Source organism: Leopardus geoffroyi, chromosome D1 (genome assembly GCF_018350155.1).
Source record: "Leopardus geoffroyi isolate Oge1 chromosome D1, O.geoffroyi_Oge1_pat1.0, whole genome shotgun sequence".
In the NCBI taxonomy this organism is placed as follows: Eukaryota; Metazoa; Chordata; class Mammalia; order Carnivora; family Felidae; genus Leopardus; species Leopardus geoffroyi.
The window spans coordinates 110,244,081-110,259,187 of record NC_059329.1 but is presented as its reverse complement, the minus strand read 5'-3'; the positions used below and the strand labels follow the sequence as shown (position 1 = coordinate 110,259,187).

At 41.1% G+C, this 15,107-nt stretch overlaps 1 protein-coding gene across 5 annotated transcripts in view; it reads right to left on the bottom strand.

The window, feature by feature from the left end:
• Positions 1-15,107, bottom strand: part of KDM2A (lysine demethylase 2A) — a 116,634-nt gene that overhangs the window by 21,371 nt on the left and 80,156 nt on the right. For all 5 annotated transcript variants that reach the window (XM_045486010.1, XM_045486009.1, XM_045486014.1 and 2 more), the window contains 4 exons: positions 14,026-14,179; positions 13,042-13,157; positions 6,127-6,253; positions 2,389-2,783 (listed from right to left, as the gene is read on the bottom strand). In XM_045486010.1, the coding sequence (XP_045341966.1) occupies positions 2,389-2,783; positions 6,127-6,253; positions 13,042-13,157; positions 14,026-14,179 (792 nt within the window). The remainder of the gene's footprint in view (positions 1-2,388; positions 2,784-6,126; positions 6,254-13,041; positions 13,158-14,025; positions 14,180-15,107) is intronic.

Here is a 15,107-nt window from a genome sequence, read left to right as displayed (position 1 = left end):
CAGGCTCTGGTCTCTGTGCCACTCTGACTGAGCCCGGGGTGGCAGCCATGTTTTTCACGATTCCTGACAAACACAAGGAAGCTCTCTCTAGACACTTTTCATAATGCTAAGAGCCCTCTTTAGATACCTCTTTTTAACTCATTTCCCCCCTTCCCGCTGCATACTTTTACTCTGCTTAGTATTTGACCCAAAATTTTCTACATTTTCCCCTGCCACTCTGCCTCAAGTATCTTTATTTAACAGTTATGGGAGTTTGTGTATTTCTATTATGACACTTGACCTTGTACAGCTGACTAGGGGATTACAATAAGGCTTCCTATAACTGGAGTCAATGGAGTCAAATCCCATAGGACTGAGAAGATAACTATTCTTTTTCATGATTCAGAAATACAGACACCCAGGCCAAAAGACTGTGAGCTATAAACTTAGAAATCTTTCTTTTCAGGGATCCTACAGGCAAGTTAATTTAATGTTTCCTAAATGTATCTATGGAATAGCCACATAAAAAAAACTTCTGAGGAAAAAAAAAGAATGTTACACTCAAACTCTCAGGAAGTATTAATAGATATGTCCTATCATAATGGAAAAGAAAAAATGTATATGTCCTTTGCTCACTCAAGGGTGGAAAGTGAGTTTGGAATCTAGTTTGTGAGTCTGGAAAAGTATGACTAAGTTTGTTTTGCTGCACATTAATCATTATAGAAATAGGACCACATTTATCTAGAACTTTGTCATTTCCTCCCCTAAATACAAGCCACGATGATGCCACCTGTCTCTTCTAGAACAAACCTTGTAAAACCAAACTGAAAAATCAACTGTTGGGGCACCTGGGTGGCTCCGTTGGCTGAGCGTCCAACTTTGGCTCAGATCATGATCTCACAGCTCGTGAGTTCTAGCCCCGTGTTGGGCTCTGTGCTGACAGCTCGGAGCCCGGAGCCTGCTTCAGATTCTGTGTCTCCCTCTCTGTCTGTCCCTAACGCACTCGCATTCTGTCTCTGTCTCTCTCAAAAATAAATAAACATTAAAAAAAAAAAAAAATCAACTGTCCTGCTTCTATCACCATTGGAGAGGACCAACCTAACCAGGCTACCACTTTTTTAAGCCTCTTTATTTTTTCACCCTTTCACTGATGCATAAACAATAAGATACAATGTAAAAGTCTATTGTAAAAAGAAAAACAAAAGAGAAAAACAGTTCAGGTCCTATCCCAGACTTTGGAATTCTTCATGAGGTGCTTGCAGAAGCACTTCAGACCGTAGCAGTGGCCAAGGAAAAACATGAATCAGGAATCAGGAATGGAAAAGACATACTCAGATATTCAGCCTATATTCCTTAGGATCACATAAAATTATTCAATATAAATTCTTCTGTGGCTTAAGATAATCTGACAGGGTTTAAAAATAAACACTTAATTACTAATTGTGAACTAGCTTTCTACTACACATTCCCAGGCCTTGCACCCAAGATGTAGTTCCAAATGATGATTTTAAAAAGAAAATTGGTATTTCCAGGTTTATACTTTTTGGTGTTCATGTTAATGGTAACTTGTGAGGAAAGACTTAAAAGAACTTCCTCCAATTTAGACAGCTGAAATCTGGATTCCTTAAAAATAAGCTAATTTCTTTGAGATCAATGCATGAGGGGTGGGCTAGGCTCTGAAAATACTGATACTGGGAGACCTCTTGAAAAAGAAAAATATATAACATGAAGAAACTGGATATAGCAATAGGATAGATTATGTCTTTTGGTTTTTTTTAAAATCTCTACACCCAACATGGGGCTCAAACTCACAACTCCGAGATCAAGAGTTGCACACTCCAGAGACTGAGCCAGCCAGGTGCCCCCAGGACAGATTATGTTTACAATGACACTTTCTCAGAAGCTGTCCCAATGTATTTTTTTTTTTTTTTTTTTTTTTGGGTCTTAATAGTAGGTAAGTATGAAACTAAATATGCAAAGCCTATCAGCACCACCCAGCACAGCAAAGCTTCTCTCTCGTCTGCTTGGGTGGAGGCTGCTGGAGATTGCTATTGGCCACTTTTGTTCTGAAACAGGCCTCTTTATCTGAGGGTAACTTGATTAAGTAATATTTCCTAATACAAATACTTTCTTAGATTAGGCTCTTCTTTATTTTTACAATCAGTCTGAAATCTCTGTTTTTAAGACTAAATTTAAGTCCTAACTGAACATACAGAAGTCAGTGTTTTCACAACAGGGACTTAGCCTCGCCCTGAGAACTGAAGCACCATGCAGCACACACAGGTACACATGAATGTCTTTCTGAATGAGCCGCAGATTATCCAGAATTCCTGTACTTTCTCTCTCAGAACTGAGCGACTGCCTGTCCCAGCCAGACCAGTGGCTGTCATGCGACATAACCGACCTTACCTTTACGTCGGCAATAAGAGCATCTTCATCTTCTATCCCTGTGGGGACGCATTTCTTGTGCAGTGGCAGAGACTCCAACTTATCTACAAGACAGCGAAGGCCTTCAAGCTCAAAATGGGTCAGATGCACCTGCCTGTCCTTTCGGGGGCTACACTGGGAATCCCACACTTGGCCATTGTGGGAGCCCCGGCTAGAGTCAGAGGATGAGTCCCCCGACAAACTTTTCTTCAGACTTGGAAGACTTCGGCAGGTTTTGCCCAGTCCGTCATAGTCCAGGTTGACCCCATTGGCTACGGGGCTGGTGAGGACAGAGCGCCTACTGCTCAGGCGCCTTGGTTCTCGATCCACTGCTTCCTCATCCCCATTTCCAGATTCCAACCCATTTAATTCCAAATCTGCCAGCAAGAAAAAAAATATAGTAAGAACATGCCACTTGATTGTGTGATCAACAAGAGGACCAGGTAGCATGGAAGGCGCCCTGAGGTTACAAAAAGTCAGCTGAAAATGGCTGTAAATTAGTTTCAAGTCCAAACTGAAATTTGGGATTATGATTTCATTAACTTTTCTTCAAAAAGGCAGATATTATGAAGCATATACTTACAGTTTTTTTTAATCAAGTTTATTTTGAGAGAGAGTGCGCACACATGCACATGTGAGTGGGGTAAGTAAGGGCAGAGAGACAGAGAGAGAGAGAGGGAGAGAGAGACAGAATCCCAAACAGGTTCTCAACTGTCAGTGCCGAGCCCAATGCTGGGCTCGAACTCACAAATCTGTGAGATCATGACCTGAGATGAAATCAAGAGTTGGAGGCTTAGCTGATTGAGTCACCCAGGTGCCCCTAAAAAGCAGTTTTATTGAAAGCTTTGCCATAAAATTAAACTTTGGAATTGAATCCTGTCAATATGGCTAACAAAGTGAGTATTTCTTTTTAATTTTTTAATGTTTATTTACTTTGGGGGGGGGGGCAAGGGGTAGAGAGAGAGGGAGACACAGAATCCGAAGCAGGCTCCAGACTCTGAGCTGTCAGCACAGAGTCTGATGCAGGGCTCAAACTCACAAACCATGAGATCATGACCTGAGCTGAAGTCGGATGCTTAAGCGACTGAGCCACCTGGGCACCCCACACGCTGAGTATTTTTTAAAGGGAAGATTTTTGACAGTCAAAAGTTTTAGTGAAAGAAATATTGTTAAATGTGAATTGGATCTTTGTTATGAAAGTAATACAAGAAACAGACCCTAACTACAGAGAACAAACTGATAGCTAGTTACCAAAGGGGAGGTGGGTGAGGGGATGAGTTAAAAAAGGTGATGGGGATTAAGCAGTGTGCTTTCTGAGATGAGCACCGGGTGTTATATGGAAGAGTTGAATCACTATATCGTCCATGCATGTTAAGTAACTGGAATTTGAATAAAAAGTTAAAAAAGGGGGGGCACCCAGGTGGCTCAGTCAGTTGAGCATCTAACTTCTGCTCAGGTCATGGTCCTGTGGTTCATGGGTTTGAGCCCCGCCTTAGCCTCTGTGCTGGCAGTGCAGAGCCTGCTTGGGATTTTCTCTCTCTCCACCTCTCCTCAACTTGCACATGCTCTCTCTCAAAAATAAATAACTTAAAAAAAAATTTTTTTTTAACGTTTATTTTTGAGGAGAGAGAGACAGAGCATGAGCGGTGGAGGAGAGAGAAAGAGGGAGACACAGAATCTGAAACAGGCTCCAAGCTCTGAGCTGTCAGCACAGAGCCCAATGTGGGGCTCGAACTCAGAGACCGCGAGATCATGACCTGAGCTGAAGTCGGACGCTTAACCCACTGAGCCACCCAGGCGCCACCCCCCCCCCCCCAACCTTTTTTTAAGAAAACTATATGGGTGGGGCACTTGGGTGGCTCAGTTGGTTAAGTGTCTGACTTTGGCTCGGGTCATGATCTCATGGTTTGTGAGTTTAAGCCCCATATTGGGCTCTCTGCTGTGAGCAGGGAGCCTGCTTTGGATCCTCTGCCCCCCACCCCCCGCCCCTTCCCCACTCATGTGCGCGTGCACCTGTGCACATTCTCTCTCAAAAATAAACATTAAAAATACCCTATAAAAATTAATTAGCCAATCCAAAGGGAAAAAAAGTAATGTATGTTTACTAGTAATAATTTAGAAAACAGGGGCACCTGGGTGGCTCAGTCAGTTAAGGTCTGACTTCAGCTCAGGTCACGATTTCACGGATCATGGGTTCAAGCCCCGCATCGGGCTCTGCACTGAGAGCTCAGAGCCTGCAGCCTGCTTCAGATTCTCTTGTGCATATGTTCTCTCTCTCAAAAATAAACAAACATTAAAATAATAAAAATAATCATAATTTAGAAAATATAGGATGGTGCAAAGAAGTCATCCCTTATCCCTCTGCCCTTAGATAACTCAACAACTGATGTGTATTTTCTTTCCATCTTTTTTGACACATATGTGCACGACTATAGTTGCACTGGGATTATGCTGCATACACAATTCTGTATCCTGCTTTCATGTACTCGACCATTTTTTATTTTCAAACAAGAATATAAACAACCCTCAAAGAAAAAATATATCTGGTTTAGTTTTTTTTTTTTTCTTAATGTTTATTTATTTTTGAGAGAGAGAGAGAGAGAGAGAGAGAGAGAGTGTGTGCACACGAGTGGGGGGACAGAAAGGGAGACAGAATCCGAAGCAGGCTCCAGGCTCATCAGCACAGAGCCCGATGCGGGGCTCGAACTCACAAACTGCGAGATCATGACCTGAGCTGAAGTCGGACACTCAACTGACTGAGCCACCCAGGCGCCCCAAAAATATCTGGTTTAGATTGAAGATTCCATGAAACATATGACCACAAGATATTACAGTGTTGGCTCCTCTGCACCTTAGGGTATAGAACAGCCTAAAAATGTACAACTGAAAGTATCCTGGGGCATCTGGGTGGCTCAGTTGGTTAAGTGTCTGGCTCTTGATTTCGGCTCAGGCTATGATCTCATGGTTCCTTGGATCAAGCCCCATGTCAGGCTCCATGCTGACAGCAAAAACCCTGCTTCGGATTTTCTTTCTCCCTCTCTCTCAAAGTAAATAAACAAACATTTAAAAAAATCAAGAAAGAAAACGAAAGTACTCTTGTCTAATCACATCCACTGTTCTCAGTTTTGAAGCTGCCAATCTCAGTGAGAGTCAGGAGAAAAACAAAGTATCTTGCCATCCAATAAAATATTTCTCTTGATAGAAGTTGGGGAAACATTAAAGCATAGAAGTTAAGGATATAGATTGTAGAGTCTTACCAATCTGATTCAAACTGTACCTTCCCCACTTATTAACCGTTATTATTATTTCCCACTTATTAACTATAAGATCACAGATCAAGTTTTTTAATCTCCTTGAAACTTAAATGCCACCATCTGTAAAATGAGATAATAATACCTACCCTCATCAGTAATGATTAGAATTTAATGTATATACACTGCTTAGTAAAGTGCCTGGAATACAGTAAGAGTTAGTATGATGGCATGTTCTTAGTTTTTACTTTGCCAAAGACCACTCTTTATACAATAAAACACAGCAGAAAAGTGATCATCTTTCTTAAGGAGCTAAGGTACTAACAATTCAGACAAAGAGGAGATCCAGATATTTCATTTTGCCTAATAATTCACATCTGGGTAAGAGATCAGCTGTAAACAACATTCAGCTCCAAGGAATGAATTTTGTAGACCCAAGCAGGTAAGTTCATGTAGGCAGAACACTTACCCATACTGAGGGACTCTTTTTGAAATTCCTTAGTTAGGTGGGAGCGGTTGGTTATGCAGTATACATAGCGCTCCAACACATACCAACACATCTCATAGTAGAATGGATAGCGGAACTTATTTGGAACCTGCATGGGAACAAAACAATGAGAAAAAGCAAGCTGATAACAATTTTCAAGGAAAGAGAGTAAGACAAACTGAATCACTGCAAAGATTAACCCAGGAAAAATGCTCTCTCGTCAACCTGAAACGTAGGGTGGCAATTGGAACAAGAATCTAAGTGGATCTGACAACCTGAAAAATGTTGGTCTTGGGAAACAATCACTAGAAATTAAAAGGTATCTCAGAACCACCAAGAAGGTGTCTTGGGAAAGCATCAAAAGAAGTTGTGGGGGCGCCTGGGTTGAGCAGCCAATTCTTGGTTTTGGCTGAGGTTATGTTCCCAGGCTTGTGAGATCAAGCCCCATGTCGGGTCCTGCATTGGGCGTGGAGCCTGCTTGAGATTCATTCTCTCTCTCTCTCCCTCCCTCCCTCCCTCCATTTCTCTCTCTCCAATGCCCCTTCTCCCTGGCTCTCACACTCACTCTCTTAAAAAAAAAAAAAAAAGTTGTGGGACAGGGAGTAAAGTGTTAGAGCAAGACACAATATACTTGAGAAAATGGTTTCAGGGTTCTTAGGACATACAGGCGTGCCAAGCAGTCTTGCCTTCACTACAGTTTTAACCTCAATCAGAAGACCAGGAAACAAAGAATCTAATGGAAAACAGGACATGAGTTGAAGTTATAGAAAAGTATAATTAGAGACTCATTCTCAAGCTTTGTCTAGTCTAGGACACAAGACAGTATTTTTCCCACCATCAACTCTCAGCTTGTCTGTACAGTACTTTGTAGTCTGCCAAAAGGGCAAGTCCACAAATTAGATTACTGTTTCACATGGCCTAATCAGCCATTGTCTTTAGTTTTTTTTTTTTTCATGTCCTCCAGAAGTAGCATGAAATTATTCCAGCTGAATAATAATAAAAAGAACTACCCTTTAGATCTAGCATAGTCAAAGAAAAGGCAAATCAGCATGGATTAACCAGTAAGGAAGATCAACAATGGGGACTAACCTATATATATTTTGCCATCATCTTTTAGAGAGGACATCTTACAAAAGGATAAGCCATACGGTACTTCTAAGATTGTTCTGAATATTCAACTCCTGAGTACGTTCTCATCTCCTTTTCAAAGCTCCGCATCAGGCAGTATTCCTGAATCAAGGAAATCTGGATGCCAGGCCACTTTTAAAATCCTTCACTAGGTCATGGAGCAGGACTGTGGAATGAGGAGATTACTTTCCTCATTGCAAGGCAGGAGAGGTATGTACCTTTCATTAGGTTTCCAATTCAGAGGAGCCAGGCTCTGAATCTCTCTCTCTCTCTCTAAGTAGGCTTCACGCCCAATGCAGAGGCCAACACGGAGGGCCTGAACTCACAACCCTGAGATCAAGACCTGAGCTGAGATCAAGAGTCGAATGCTTAACCAACTGAGCCACTCAGGTGCCCCTGAATCGAGGTCTCTTAAGCAACTACAGTTTTAACAACTAGAAGAGGTTTTCCTCCTTTATTTAAAAGTCAAATTGGGGGGCGCCTGGGTGGCGCAGTCGGTTAAGCGTCCGACTTCAGCCAGGTCACAATCTCGCGGTCCGTGAGTTCGAGCCCCGCGTCGGGCTCTGGGCTGATGGCTCAGAGCCTGGAGCCTGTTTCCGATTCTGTGTCTCCCTCTCTCTCTGCCCCTCCCCCGTTCATGCTCTGTCTCTCTCTGTCCCAAAAATAAATAAACGTTGAAAAAAAAAAAATTAAAAAAAAAAAATAAATAAAAGTCAAATTGGGGGTGCCTGGCTCGCTCAGTCAGTAGAGCACACAACTCTTGATCTCAGGGTTGTGAGCTCAGGCCCCACATTGGGCCTAAAGCCTACTGAAAAATAAATAAGAGCTTAAAAAAAGGTCAAACTAATTTACTTTTGGTAAGGTGTGGGAGGGGGACCACAAGAATTAACAGGCACTAGATGCCCCCAAGTTAAATATAATACACGGGCCTCTCTGCTCACCTTTTACAGGTATTAACACTTTTCTGGAAGGGTCTTTATTAAAAGTTCAGGACAACCCAAAATTCTACAGCCCTCTGGGACTCTGTTGAAAACTAATACTGACAGTAAAAAAAAAAAAAAAAAAAAGGTAATATATAGATCATTAAACTTTTGATTTTTTACTTGGAACTCATCAGACTGCCTTAATAACAGCCAAGATATCACATACCCAACTTGCTTCATATTTTATCTATGTTGCCAGATACTACAGAGTATATCAGTTTCTAAGACTGGGCTAAAATTTTTTGTGGGGCAGGGAGAGTTTTTAAAAAATCTACCTTACAGAATTGAGCTTTTCAGTGCTACCAGTGGATAATTATCAGCATTCAAGTTTACTTAAAGTTTATTTATTTAGAGAGGAGAGAGAGGGAGAGAGGGCGAGAAGGAGAGAGGGAGGGAAGGAGAGACAGGGAGAGAGAGAGAGAGAGAGAGAGAATGAGCAGGGGAGGAGCAGAAGACAGTGGGGACAGAGAATCTGAAGCAGGCTCTGTGCTGACACCAGAGAAACCAATGTGGGGCTTGAACTCACAAACCATGAGATCATGACCTAAGCCAAAGTTGGATGCTTAACCAACTGAGCCACCCAGGTGCCCCTCAGCACTCGTGTAAATAGTATGGTATTTCCACACTGGCATGGCAAAAGAAACCAAAAACATATGTCTTAAATTTACAACACACTGCATTTTTGTAAGGTAATATATTAACTGGATACCAGCTGGTATTGGCACATAAAAGGTTGGTGTAGAAAGCAATAAAAAAAATAATTGCTTTGTACATACATATGCAGGGACTCAATGAAATTTTATAGAAACACAGAGGAGTTCCTTATTGAGAATGAAAGAATTAAGCTATACTTAGGAAAAATGGAATAATATGGTGGTTAGACTGAAATTTGACATTTTTTTCATAAACAAAAAACAAAGTCTTAGAAAATTAGATAGGTAAATCAAGATCAGTTATTACAAGTTTAACAGTCTGTAAGAAACTCCATGTGAAGGTAAGGTACCTCATTTCACCTATGCCACTGAATATATACATATTCTCCCTTTCTTCCCTCAAACTGAGCAACTAAGCAATTAAATCATGGGTATAATACAGTAATTTTTAGCCAAAAAAGGGGAGTACTTTCTAAAAACTAATTTTCAGATTCTTACAGTAGATAAGTGGTATTACCTCAGAATAATTTGGAGTTAAATAAGAGTATTCTGTGAAATTACATAATTTTGAAACATTTTAACTTTATTTTTACTATTATAATTTCAAACTTACTAATTATTTTTTGTAGTTTACTTTTTTTTTTAAATGTTTGTTTATTTTCAGAGAGAGAGAAACAGACTGAGTGAGAGCAGGGAGGGTCAGAGAGAGAGGGAGACCCAGAATCCGAGGCAGGCTCCAGGCTCTATGCTGACAGCCCGACATGGGGCTCGAACCCATGATCTGTGAGATCATGACCTGAGCTGAAGTTGGATGCTCAACTGACTGAGCCACCCAGGAACCCCTCATTACTCTTAATAAGCAGAAATTTACTTTTATAAAATTTATTTTAAAAGCACTATATCTTAATTCAAGTAGGGCAATTCCTAGAACACGAACAATACCACTGTTGTGTGTAATAGCTCCTAACCAAAATAAATATTTCAAAATAGGCACCAAAATAGCTAACTGATCATGTTCACAGTAAACAGGTCAATGACTATTCCTTCTAAAAACTGTAACTTCTTCACTAATTGTGATTATTTATTTATTTATTTATTTTTAGGGAGAGAGCAAGTAGAGGAGGGACAGAGAAAGAAGGAGAGACGGAATCTTAAGCAGGCTCCACACTTAGCTCAGAGCCCAATGTGGGGCTCAGTTTCACTACTGTGAGGTCATGACCTCGGCCAAAATCAACGGATGCTTAGCCGACTGAGCCACCTAGGCGTCCCAAATTGTGATTTTTTTAAATTTAACTTTGCAAACTTTCAAATCTGTTAAAAAAGTTCTTTCTCGGGGCGCCTGGGTGGCGCAGTCGGTTAAGCGTCCGACTTCAGCCAGGTCACAATCTCGCGGTCTGTGAGTTCGAGCCCCGCGTCGGGCTCTGGGCTGATGGCTCAGAGCCTGGAGCCTGTTTCCAATTCTGTGTCTCCCTCTCTCTCTGCCCTTCCCCCGTTCATGCTGTGTCTCTCTCTGTCCCAAAAATAAATAAACGTTGAAAAAAAAAAAATTTAAAAAAAAAAAAAAAAAAAAAAAAAAAGTTCTTTCTCTTTCTTTCTTTCTTTCTTTCTTTCTTTCTTTCTTTCTTTCTTTCTCTTTCTTCTTTCCTTCCTTCCTTCTTCTCTTCTCTTCTCTTCTCTTTTTAATATTCAAGTTAGTTAACATACACAATAGTTTTGGCTTTAGGAGTAGAGCCCAGTGATTCATCTCTTACATAGGACACCCAGTGCTCAGAAAAGTGCCTTCTTTAATGCCACCCATTTAACCCACCTCCCCCCACCCACCACCCCTCCAGCAACACTCAGTTTGTTCTCTGTATTTAAGAATCTCTTATGGGGGCGCCTGGGTGGCTCAGTTGGTTGAGAGACCGACTTCGGCTCAGGTCGTGATCTCGTGGTTTGTGAGTTCGAGCCCCGCGTCGGGCACTGTGCTGACAGCTCAGAGCCTGGAGCCTGCTTCTGATTCTGTGTCTCCCTCTCTCTCTGCCCCTCCCTCACTCATGCTCTGTCTCTCTCTGTCTCAGAAATAAATAAACATTAAAAAAAAAAAAAAAAAAAGAATCTCTTATGGTTTGCCTCCCCCTCTGTTTTATCTTATTTTTTTTTTTAATCTGCCAAAAAGTTTAAGAATGCTTACAGCATTCTTCAAGATTCACCAGCTATTAACATTTCCCCACATTTGCTAATCTCTATTCACATACGTGGCTGTAATTATTATTATTATTTTTTTTTTAATTTTTTTTTCAACGTTTATTTATTTTTTTTGGGACAGAGAGAGACAGAGCATGAACGGGGGAGGGGCAGAGAGAGAGGGAGACACAGAATTGGAAACAGGCTCAGGCTCTGAGCCATCAGCCCAGAGCCCGACGCGGGGCTCGAACTCACGGACCGCGAGATCGTGACCTGGCTGAAGTCGGACGCTTAACCGACTGCGCCACCCAGGCGCCCCTGTAATTATTATTATTAAACTTAATTTATTTATTTTGAGAGAGAGAGCATGCACGAGCAGGGGAGGAGCAGAGAGAGGACAGAAAGAATCCCAAGCAAGCGCCATGCTCAGCGCAGAGCCTGAGGAGGGGGCTCGATTTCACGAACTCTGAGATCATGACCTGAGCCCATATTAAGAGTCAGACGCTTAACCAACTGAGTTACCCAGGTGCCCCAACAACATGGTTGTTGTTGTTATTATTACTATTATGTTGATCTACCTGAGAACAAGGTGAGAACATCATGCCTTCTAAAGGCTCTATACTCTAACTGCTGTTTAATGTCTACAACATCTATACTTTCATCATATATAATTCAGCCCTCACCAACTTGGGTTCTGCTAAAGAATTAAGCCCTGTTTCCCCAAGACATGGGTTGGCCAACAAACAGCAGCTAGTGCATTTGGTCTGCTGCCTGTTTTTCTGTGAGCTAAGAATGTTTTTACATTTTTAAATGGCTGAAAAAAAACCCTAAAATTAGAGCATTTTGGGATATGGGAAAACTATATGAAATTCAAATTTCAGTGTCCATAAATAAAATTCTATTTTATTTGAGCCATGCTCATTCGTTTAAGTATTTCACTCTTTGATCCTTTTCAGAAAAAGTTTGCCAACTCTTGCTAGGGTACCCACTACATGTAATGAACTTTTTCTCCTATATATCTAGAATGGTATCAGCTATGTAACATCCTAGGGAAAGAAAACCAAGAGAATAAGACACACATATCATTTTCTAAAAGACTTAATTCTCTCATGGAACCCCCGCTGAGAAAAGCTGTATGCACATTTATTTATTAAGTACAGAGGCACCTGGGTGGCTCAGTCGGTTAAGTGTCCAACTCTTGATTTCGGCTCATGTCATGATCTCACAATTCTTATTGAGCCTGGAGTCGGGCTCTGTACTAACAGGGCAGAGCCTGCTTGAGATTCTCTCTCTGCCCCTCCCTTATTCTCTCTCAAAATAAACAAACATTAAAAAAGAAAAGTACAGGGGCGCCTGGGTGGCGCAGTCGGTTAAGCGTCCGACTTCAGCCAGGTCACGATCTCGCGGTCCGTGAGTTCGAGCCCCGCGTCGGGCTCTGGGCTGATGGCTCGGAGCCTGGAGCCTGTTTCCGATTCTGTGTCTCCCTCTCTCTCTGCCCCTCCCCCATTCATGCTCTGTCTCTCTCTGTCCCAAAAATAAACAAAAAAAAATGTTGAAAAAAAAAAAAAAAAAGAAAAGTACAACATTTCACATGTTAGACAGTAATCAGAATAAAGATACATACATGCACTCAAAGTTGTGACTCTTGACTTGATGAATCCCATTACACTGGGTTATTCTACGAGCATACATATTAAAAACATGGCTCAAAAGATTACCAAATGTCTATCTCTAGCCTTATAAAAATCCAAGATATCAAGAACCTCAAAGAATTAGAGTTCTCCAAAATAAGCAGGTAGATCTTGTTAAAACTTTTTTCTCAGTGTCCCTGAAATGTTAACACTGCACTTTAACTCAAAGAAAAATTTTGAAATTTTGAGATAAACTACCAGTGAATCTGTTATAACATCTGGCTTAAATGGAGTTAATCTCTTCACATCCAACTGTTACATAATACAATTACTTACCCGTGTCCGATCTTCAATGTTGTATATTTTTAATTGCATGGGGATATTGAAACTATGTAAAAAATTGCCTCCAAAGACTAATGTGTCTGTAGGAGTATACACAGCATGAATCCAGCCTAGAAGAAAGGGAATGGTGGGTAGTGACTGTAAGCACACATTACAACATGGCTCTCTCAGAGAGCTAGTATAATACTCCTAGATCCTACTTTTTACTCTGATTGTTACTTAGTGGTTGGTCAAGTTATTTAATCTCTTGCAGCCTCAATATCCTCTATAAAAATTAAACTTTATATGGTTACTAGTAAGTATTAAATCAGAAAATGCACATAAAGTGTATAGCATACAGTAAGCTTAACAAATGCTGCTTCTATTTACAGGAGCACCTACTGTGAAGGTGCAGTACAAGAGCTGACATGTATTTCCATTTACTCCTCAAAACAAAATGTGACAGAGGTTTAAATATTTGACCAAAAAGGTATTAGCAGGTAAACAAGTGTCAGAATTCTTCTTCTTCTTCTTCTTCTTTTTTTTTTTTTTTTACAAGTGTCAGAATTCTAATACAGGTCTGTGACTTCAAAATCTGTGCTATAAATACTTATTTTGTAACTAGTGACCTCCTAAAAATTATCACTGATGCTACTACACTCCAGCCTTCATAGACATCCCTTAGAAAGTAGGTCTCTTTCACCCAGACGTTAGATACTGCCCGCTGACCACGTCTTATCCTTAGAGATTCTGATTACCTAGACCTAACGTGCAGTCCAAATGCAGACCTTCTGTGAGAAGCCACCACTGACAATTCTGATTTTAGTGGAAAATCAGTGCCTTTTTCAAAAATCCACATTCTTACCATCTAATCCATAATGACAGGAAAGGACAGACACTCTTGTTTTCTGTCCACCCCAGCATCACAACCACTCTTGGTGTTAATCCATTAATTCTAGTGGCTAGAGTAAACAACTAATTTTTTCCCATCTTGCTTACCTGAGGGAATGACGAAGGTATAGCCCTGCTTGAGCTCAATGCGCTGACAATCTGATACCCGGTCACCCAGAAAGATGTCTCCCTGTTTCCCTGACAGCAGCCAATTCTCGTACAGCTCCAGGTTGTGGGCTGTAGGGGGGATGAGCCAGAAGACCTGTGAGTTAAAAAACTTCAGTCTGTTAACAGCCATTGACATGACCCAGTCGTCTCCCTCAACTGATAAACAGGTACAAAGTTAAGGCCAACAGGCAGAAGAGCAGCAAGCAGTCCTCCTAGCCTACAGAACCTGACCATTTGGGAAATTCTAGAGGCCCCAAGGAAGCAGATATTTTCTGTCCTTCACTTGATGAAATGGCTTTAGGGCTTCCCTGGAGTTTGACTGTAGAACCCAGAACCCATCCAGGACTCAGGGAGAAGAGGGACATTCAGTTTGTTACCTAGGAGGTCCCTTACTTGCCCCTGGCTGTCTGTCTGACCTCTACAGTCCTAAGAAATACAGTAGGTACAATATCTTCTAGAGACAGGCCTAGCTTACTTTGTTCTAGGGTAGTAACCAAGACCAAAAGGACAAAACTTGAGATACCACTGAAATGGATCCAAAGCAAACAAAATGACTTTGAATTTGGAGGTATAGTTGTTCTAAATTAGGACCTCACATTTTAAAAGCATTATGTGTTTTCATTCCAGTTCTACTTCTCTCACAAACGCATCTACTTCTAGCAAGGGGAAAAAGGGTAACTAATAATAAGAGCATAATACTACAAACCTCCAACATTAATCCCAGACTTCCATTCTCACACAGCATTCAGAAACAATCTGACAAGCTGGAATACAGTTCTTTACGAATGAGAATAATCTTTCAAAATCTATTCACATCCTTAGGGAGGACTTAAAGGCTTCCTCTGGCCACATTTCAGATCAATGCCTTCAAAATAGGGATTCTAATTTGCTGATTTCATCCTGAATCTATACAAAATTTGTGTTGCCATCTACTACTTTATTACACTTCCACGTAGAGAAATTGTCTTGTCTTCCTAAAACCACTTTCTTGTCTTCATGTGGAGAATTCTGCCTTGGGAATC